Here is an 8,631-nt window from a genome sequence, read left to right as displayed (position 1 = left end):
GTACGCCAGTCGGATCTAGCCCAGCTTCAGGCGTATCTTGTTTTGTGGATACAAAACAAAGATACGCCAGAGCAACCTAGAAGTTACGTGGCGTATCAATAGATACGCCGTCGTAACTTCTTCGTGGATCTAGCCCTGTAACTTTTGTGCAAACCAATCAATAAATGCTTATTGGGATTTTTTTTTTTTACCAAAAATATGCAGCAGAATACATATTGGCCTAAATTGATAAAGAATTTTTATTTTATTTTTTTATCTTTATTTGATTTGTTTTATAGCAGAAAGTAAAAAATATTTTTATTTTTTTTCAAAATTGTCGGTCTTTTTTTGTTTATAGCGCAAAAAATTTAAACTGCAAAGGTGATCAAATACTACCAAAAGAAATCTTGATTTGTGGGGAAAAAGGACATACATTTTGGTTAGGTATACCATTGCATGACCACGCAATTTTAAGTTAAATTAATGCAGTGCCATATCGCAAAAAAATGCCTGGTCATAAAGAGGGGTAAACCTTCTGGAGTTGAAGTGGGTAAATACCACTAAAAGAAAGCTCTATAGCCTTGTACACACGATCAGTCCATCCGATGAGAACAGTCTGAGGGACCGTTGTCATAGGTTAACCGATGAAGCTGACTGATGGTCCGTCGCGCCCACACACCATCGGTTAAATAACCGATCGTGTCAGAACGCGGTGACGTAAAACACAACGACATGCTGAAAAAAATGAAGTTCAATGCTTCCAAGCATGCGTCGACTTGATTCTGAGCATGCGTGGATTTTTAACCGATGGTTGTGCCTACTAACGATCGGTTTTGACCTATCGGTTAGGAATCCATCGGTTAAATTTAAAGCAAGTTGGCTTTTTTTTAACCGATGGTTAAATAACCTATGGGGCCTACACACGATCGGTTTTGACCGATGAAAACGGTCCATCAGACCGTTGTCCTCTGGTTAACCTATCATGTGTACGAGGCCTAACTGTCTAAAGACATTAACCGATTAAAGGACGTGGGTGCAAAGTTACAGGTACAATGGGCCAAATCCTCAAAAAACCTGCCTAACTTAACTTTCAGCAGTTAAGTTACACAGGCGTAAAATTTCTACCTAAGTGCCCGACCCACAAAGCACTTACCTAGAAATTACACGCCGTGTAACTTAAGTGCCTCCGTCGCAAGGCGGTCGTCTGATCGAGGGGGCGATTCCTATTTAAATGAGGCGCTCTCCCGCACCGGACGTTCGGCGCATTCGTGTGACGTCATTTTTCCCGACGTGCATCGCGCGAACGTAATTTACGCCGGGCTTTGTGGATCGCGACGGGACAATAAAGTTGCGTCGGGTAAAAAAAAAAATACGCGCCGGGAAAAAAAATTCGAAATTTAAAAAAAAACGCGGCGATCGAAAAAAAGGTTTGTTTTTACAAGGTCTAAACAGTTTAGGCCTTGTAAAAGCATCCCTAATTTTACGCATGCAAAACGTAACTTACGCAGAAAACACAAAGCTAAAAAGCTTTGTGGATCTGCCTAAGTCCTCATTTGCATACGCAAAGCGGCATTTCGACTCGAAATGCCCCCAGCGGCGGATGCGGTACTGCATCCTAAGATCCGACAGTGTAAGTCTATTACAGATGTCGGATCTTCTGACTATCTTTGGAAAAATCCTTCTGAGGATCGTTTCCAAAGATAGCCACAGGGATACGCAGGCTGAACAGCAGTTCCGCCTGCGTATCTCCTTTGAAGATTTGGCCCAATATCCTTATGTTATGCAGAAATTACTAAAGGAGCAAAATAATCTGACATTTAATGTACCCAAGGATTACAACCAAATTCATATAAAAATAAAAGGTTCCTTATTCTGCATATTTAAGAAACACATAGAAGAGTATAAATCCCCCTGTCCACTTTATCATCAGTTCATTAATATATAGATGCAAAACTTGATGCTGTTGATTAAATATGAGAATCACCTATTAAATGTTCTCATTTATTTATATTAATAAAATAATTCTGCACTTTGATATGAATTTAGTTGTAATCCTTGGATACTTTAGGAGCCTATTTATTTATTTATTTTAAATTTCTTTATTTTAATTACAGAGAAATGAACAATTTCATTAATCCATCATTTATTTTTCTCTTTTTGTCTTTTCTGAAAAAAAAAAAAGATTATATAAAGATCATTTCAACACAGTCAAGAAGGTAAGCAGAAAAAAAAAACTTTAAAATAAAGAATTGAAATAAAAAAAAGAAGGTAAGCAGAGATCAGCACAAAATGTAATTACAAATTATGGCACCAACATCCCTTAGACATAGACAGTGGCGTCTCCAGCTTTCATATTTAGGGGGGGCACATGGGGGGACAGGGACAAAAGTAGGGGGGCCAACTATAAAATGCAATTATATATATATATATATATATATATATATATATATATATATATATATATATATATATATATATATATCCTGGGGCCCTTTACTACAATCCCACTATGGGCCCTTTCAAATGTTCTGCAGTGAGCTCCCTTCCTACTATACTGGGGCCCCCCAGGGTGGCAGAAAACAAGAGATATATGTCACCAGCACACCAAGAAAATATAAGGGTCCAAAGCAGTGGGAGAACTATCATTGTTGCAAAGGTTGTCTTGCCACCGGGCCCTGGTGTTCTGCCACAGTGGGGATCCCCAGCTGTCCTGTCCCTGCTATTTACAGAGCTGGTCTGGCATCTGTCTCCTTGGCAGCGGCGGCAGTCTATTAGGATCTAGTGCTGGTGACATTATGGGTGCATGCAGTGGAAGGCTGGCACTATTGGTTATAGAGAGCCGAGCCCCCAGCTGGTCACCTAGCAGCAGTAATGCTGTATAACCTTCTCTGTTGACATGCTGATCGGCATGTGATCCAGGTGATGCTCCCAGTCAGATCTAATAAACACAGTAATTATTATCATCAAGAGTACAACCACATAAATATAATCAACCGTATGATCAGCAGCCATGTGGGCTCTATGCCTGTAAAGTGTGGGCTTTGATCAATAAAATCTCTGATATTTATGACTAGGATTTGACTAAGAGCATCACCCGGATTGCATCCCGATCAGCATATCAGAGAAGGGTCCACTGCTGCTAAGCAACCTGCAGGGAGCTCAACTGTCTACAACCAATAGAGATGGGCTCGGGTGTGTTTGAAATCCCACATGCCCGATCACGCCAGGAAGCTGACACTCCACAGTGCTAATCAATGTATGGGCTGCCTAAGAGCTAAGACCAGCCATAGACAGTTTAAATCTCAGACTGGTTCAGCAGAAACTGGCTGAGATTTGAACCATTAATGAGCAGATTCTCTTATAATTATCACTAGTGGTTGCTGTATAGCCACTGGTGATAATCACTGTTTGTCGGGAGAATATAATTGCTGGGCAGGAGGGATATTCCCCTGTCACCACTGTCTGTTGATGGGGGAATCATGCAAGTTTCTTTCCTGCAATCTGTGGATGCAGGAAAGAAATTTGCACCGTATATTATCTGCCTAACTGAAAGTGAAAGTAAATTGTGAATGTTTTGAAAGAACAGGAGAGGGGGAGGGAGACAGATGGGGGGGAGAGAGAAGGGATGGAGATAATGTAGTTCAGTGATTACAGTGTACTGCAGTCTGCAGTGCACACACTTAAACACGGTCCAGGCTAGAATATCTGGTTGTGTGAGCGCTCGCATTATGCAGTGATGGCGAGCAGAGGGAGGGGGAGGAATCCCCCGCAGAGCTGACTGGGGACGCTCTCCCTCTCGGGGAGCAAAATACAAAAATTCCACAAAAAAAAAAAAAATTGTTTTTGGGGGGGCACATGGTGGGGCACAGCATGATGTTGGGGGGGGTCAGGGCCCCCTCTGGCCCCCCCCTAGGGACGCCCCTGGACATAGAGAGAAATATTGTAGGGGATATGGGACTTTAAAGGTGCCTTATCATATAAAAAATCACACAAAATCTATATATAAAAAAATCTATGGGGCAGATCCACGTACCTGCGCGCAATAATACGACAGGCGCAGCGTATCTAAGATGCACTACGCCGCCGTAACTTTTTTTTTGAATCCTCAAAGAATTTGCGCCGTAAGTTACGGCGGCGTAGTGTATCTTTGGCGGCGTAATGGCACGCCATTCAAATCTCTGTGATGGGGGCGTGTTTTATGTAAATACATCGTGACCCGACGTAAACAACGTTTTTTTTAACTGCGCATGCGCCGTCCGTGGGGGTATCCCAGTGCGCATGCTCGAAATTAACCCGGAACAAGCCAATGCTTCCGACGGTGACGTTATTCTACGCAAATCCCTATTCCCGAACGACTTATGCAAATGACGTAAACATTTCTAATTTCTATGCGGGAACGACGGCCATACTTAACATTGAGTATGCCTCATTACAGTAGCTTTAACTATACACCGGAAAAAGCCGAACGCAAACGACGTAAAAAAAATGCACCGGCCGGACGTACGTTCGTGGATCACCGTAAATAGCTAATTTGCATACTCGACGCGAAATTCGCCAGAAACGCCACCTAGCGGCCGCCGAAAAATTGCAGCTTAGATCCGACGGCGTACTAAGAAGTACGCCGGTCGGATCTAGCCGAGATGCTGTCGTATCTTGTTTTGAAGATACAAAACAAAGATACGACGTGCAAAATTTGAAATTAGAGATACGCCGGCATAATACTTTTGTGGATCTGCCCCAATATCTAAAATCATACAGTGTTGCATGACACTGCTCACTTTAATGAAGGGGTATTACAGGTTAGTACTAAAATGGTAAGTCGCTGATCCAGAACAAGCATGCAAAAATCACTGAAGCTGTAGGTTTAATGTAACAACCAGGCAACAAGCATTATCATACCAGGTTTTCGTTAAAGCTACATTTACAGATTTACACATCTGGTAGGTGTTTTTCTTTGCTAGATGAAAAATGCCATGGAATAGCGGTGCAATTGTACAAATACTTGTAGTTCAATGCGTTTTTGTCCATATTCTGAGTTGCAGTGTATTAATAGAGGTGTAGTGCAAATAAGGATTCATCTATGCTTACATGGGGCAAGTCCATATCTACCCTTCTATGAAGTTGGAAGGAGGAATGATCTGCACAGCTCTGTTTAAGGGATGATCTGCAGAGCTCAGACAGAAATGTTAGGCAAAGGCGAGATACTCTGCAGGTTGCACTAGGTATGGATGAGATGTGCTAGATAGAGGACCAGTGTCCAGCCTCCTCCCTCAGGCTTGTGGTGGGGGGAAGCGGTGACGTCAGACTGGCTCTATATAGCTGGGGCTGGGAGCAGGTGCACACAAGTCACTTCTAAAAGAGTAGTGATGCCGACACCAAATATCTCCGGATCTGCTGGGAGAAGCTTCAGAAGGGCTGTTTCTGAACTCGACCCTAAACAAGCCGAGGCCATTCTGGTAAGGGGGCTTATTAGCTCTGCAGCTTTCTTTTATATGCAGTAGACAGTTGTATCTCACACCGGCACCGGTGGATACTTTGTAGACCAGACCTGATTTGCATGCTTGCTGATTTTCTGTGATATTCATCTTTATGTTGTATGAGTGGTTTATTTATCTAGTTACGTTATTCAAAAATATAATTAAAGTACATCATAAACAAAAATAAGGACATGCATATGAAATAATTTTACATTGAAAACTAAAAAGTTTAATGGCTCTGTGAAAATGTCATATTACTTTCTGACCATGAACATGTTTTGCTATAGTAAATCTAATCTTATGTGCAATAAGGTACTCATTATGGAGGAATAAAAAAAAAAAAGACTGGTTAAAAAAAAAAAAGAAAAAAAAGAAAACTAAAAAGTAAAAGTGGAGCAAAGAAAATAAAGTCAACAGATTGGAAAAAAAAATGCTAAATAATGTAAATGTATCAGCAGTGCAAAATTTGAAAAAAAAAAAAAAAAACTTAAGCAAGAGTACAACATTGAAAAAAAAAATGATAGAAAAATAAAACCTGATAGTTCTGAAGAACTATCAGGTTTTATTTTTCTATCATTTTTTTTTTCAATGTTGTACTCTTGCTTAAGTTTTTTTTTCAAATTTTGCACTGCTGAGACATTTACATTATTTAGCATTTTTTCAATCTGTTGACTATTTTTTTTGCTTTGCATTTCATTTTACAGCATTTTTTTCAATACCCCCTTTTATTTATTTTTAATGTTTAGTAAAAAAAAAAAAAAAATAATAATAATTTATTAGTAATGATACCTCTATAGTTTATTCAGAAGTGTATAAAACATTGACAATGTGTAAATTGTTGTAACCCTTTCAGTTCATGTTCAAGCATTCAGCTTTATGTTAATTGTTGCTAGATCAATGAATAATCATTACTGATTGTTTACTATGGGTTATTGCACTTTGGATATCCTTTTTGCTCTTTTCCCTGATATTTAAAATGAGCCCACTTAAGTTTTAGTTTTAGAGAATGATTATTGTGGTATAGTAGGAGAATGTGGATATAAAGTGTGCATGACTATAATAGGAAAACAATGTTATAGGGATAAAAAATATTGCACGTTAAAGGGGTTGTAAAGGTTCATGTTTTTTCACCTTAATGCATTCTATGCATTAAAGGGGTTGTAAAGGTACAATTTTGTTTACCCTAAATAGCTTCCTTTACCTTAGTGCAGTCCTCCTTCACTTACCTCATCCTTCGATTTTGCTTTTAATTGTCCTTATTTCATCTGAGAAATCCTCACTTCCTGTTCTTCTGTCTGTAACTCCACACAGTAATGCAAGGCTTTCTCCCAGGTGTTGAGTGTCGTGCTTGCCCCCTCCCTTGAGGGGGGAAGTGGCGAGCAGGAGAGTCAGGACGCCCACTAACACACAGCTCCTTTCTCTATCTGCAACATAGAGAGCGTCCTGACTCTCCTGCTCGCCCCCTCAAGGGAGGGGACGAGCACGACACTCCACACCAGGGAGAAAGCCTTGCATTACTGTGTGGAGTTACAGACAGGAGAACAGGAAGTGAGGATTTCTCAGAAGAAATAAGGACATTTAAAAGCAAAATCGATAACTGATATACATCTCTCTACACTCACTAAGCACCTACACTCTTCTTCTCAAATACACCGTCCTAATACCGAGTTTGAACGTCTGTGTTCTCTCTCTGAGACCCCTAGACACCTTCTATCAGCCATATATAGTCTTCTCCAGTCACTCACACACTCCGAGCTCCCGTCTTACACTAGGATGTGGTCCGCAGACCTGGGTGAAGACATCCCACGCTCAGATTGGCAGACTTCGTTTCACTTTACCCATAAGTCCACAATCTCCTGCTACTCGCAAGAAAAGAACTACAAGATTCTCTCAAGATGGTACAGGGTCCCCTCCATGTTGCACAAAATATTTCCGTCCACCCCGGCATCCTGCTGGCGATGCTCTGCAGCTACGGGGTCATATCTACACGTCTGGTGGGAATGTGAGAGGATCCGCCCCTTCTGGACTCAGGTATTTGAGTGTTATAATAAGACTTATAATGAATCGTTGGTTCCCTCCCCCAAAATTGCTCTCCTTTCCGTTCTGCCTGGCTCCATTGCATCGCAGAAGCGGAGTCTCCTCCGCTTCTTTATGTCATCAGCGAGGCAGCTCATACCTTCCTACTGGAAATCGACCACCACTCCTCCCTTGTCACATTGGGTCTCAATTATGAATGACACTATGAGAATGGAGGAGATGTTAGCTCTGGACAATGATACCTACGAGAAATATAAACAACTGTGGCTCACCTGGCTCCACTTCTCTTCGTCTGATACTCTGTTGAGCATGTTGTCTCCCGCAACATGATCGTAAGTGTAATGTTTTATTCCCCGGAACGGGTCGGGGCCCCGATGTGGGACCTTCTGCCGTTGATACACCTCCCCTCACCCTCCCTCTAGATTGTCCTGTCGGCAGCCCACACATTCCCCCCTTCAAATCCCCTCTCACCTGTGTCTCATTCACTTCCTCCCTTTCTCCTCCTTCTCTCTCCTTCTCCTTTCTCATCTCAACTTTCTCTACACTCCTGCTCCTCTTTTCCTTCTTGTTTCTCTTTTTTTCTTTTTTTTTTCTTCTTTTCCCTCCCCCCCTTTATTTTTTATTTTTCTCTTGTTATATCAATACAGTAGTTTTACAGTCGCAGCTCCACTAAAAAGCAGAGACCCTAGTGGCCATGCATAATTTCCTTTATTACTGGTTCATTTTATGTACAGTTGTAGCCATGTCTATTGTTATGCTTATTGGTGAGAATCTAGCTGTAGGCGATAGCCACTTGGCTGATTCTTCCCTCCAATCATTATGGTGACTGTATGCGGACTGTGCCCTCTAATGTTTATTGTCTTTTATCTGTTTGATATGTCGAAAATTTTCCAATAAACATATTTTCAACTCTAAAAGCAAAATCGAAGGATGAGGTAGGTGAAGGAGGACTGCACTAAGGTAAAGGAAGCTATTTAGGAAAAAAAATGTTACCTTTACAACCCCTTTGTACTATTTTGTGTATTTGTGTATTGTACTTTGTTCTTATCACATTTTTCCCTAATTCTTATATAATCACTGTGGGGGTTATTTACTAAAACGACATGGTGCAAAATCTGGTGCAGCTATGCATAAAAAC

The 8,631-nt window shown here is 41.0% G+C and overlaps 1 protein-coding gene across 1 annotated transcript in view; it reads left to right on the top strand.

Annotated features, from left to right (window-relative positions):
- Positions 1-5,312: 5,312 nt before the first annotated feature.
- The window catches only part of TH (tyrosine hydroxylase), a 99,184-nt gene continuing 95,865 nt past the window's right edge, over positions 5,313-8,631 (top strand). Inside the window, exon 1 of the mRNA XM_040328475.1 lies at positions 5,313-5,435. Coding sequence (XP_040184409.1) covers positions 5,346-5,435 — 90 coding nt within the window. The 5' untranslated portion in view covers positions 5,313-5,345. The remainder of the gene's footprint in view (positions 5,436-8,631) is intronic.

The sequence above is a fragment of the Rana temporaria genome, chromosome 11, assembly GCF_905171775.1.
Source record: "Rana temporaria chromosome 11, aRanTem1.1, whole genome shotgun sequence".
NCBI classification, from domain to species: domain Eukaryota; kingdom Metazoa; phylum Chordata; class Amphibia; order Anura; family Ranidae; genus Rana; species Rana temporaria.
This window is presented reverse-complemented; position numbering and strand designations above follow the sequence as displayed.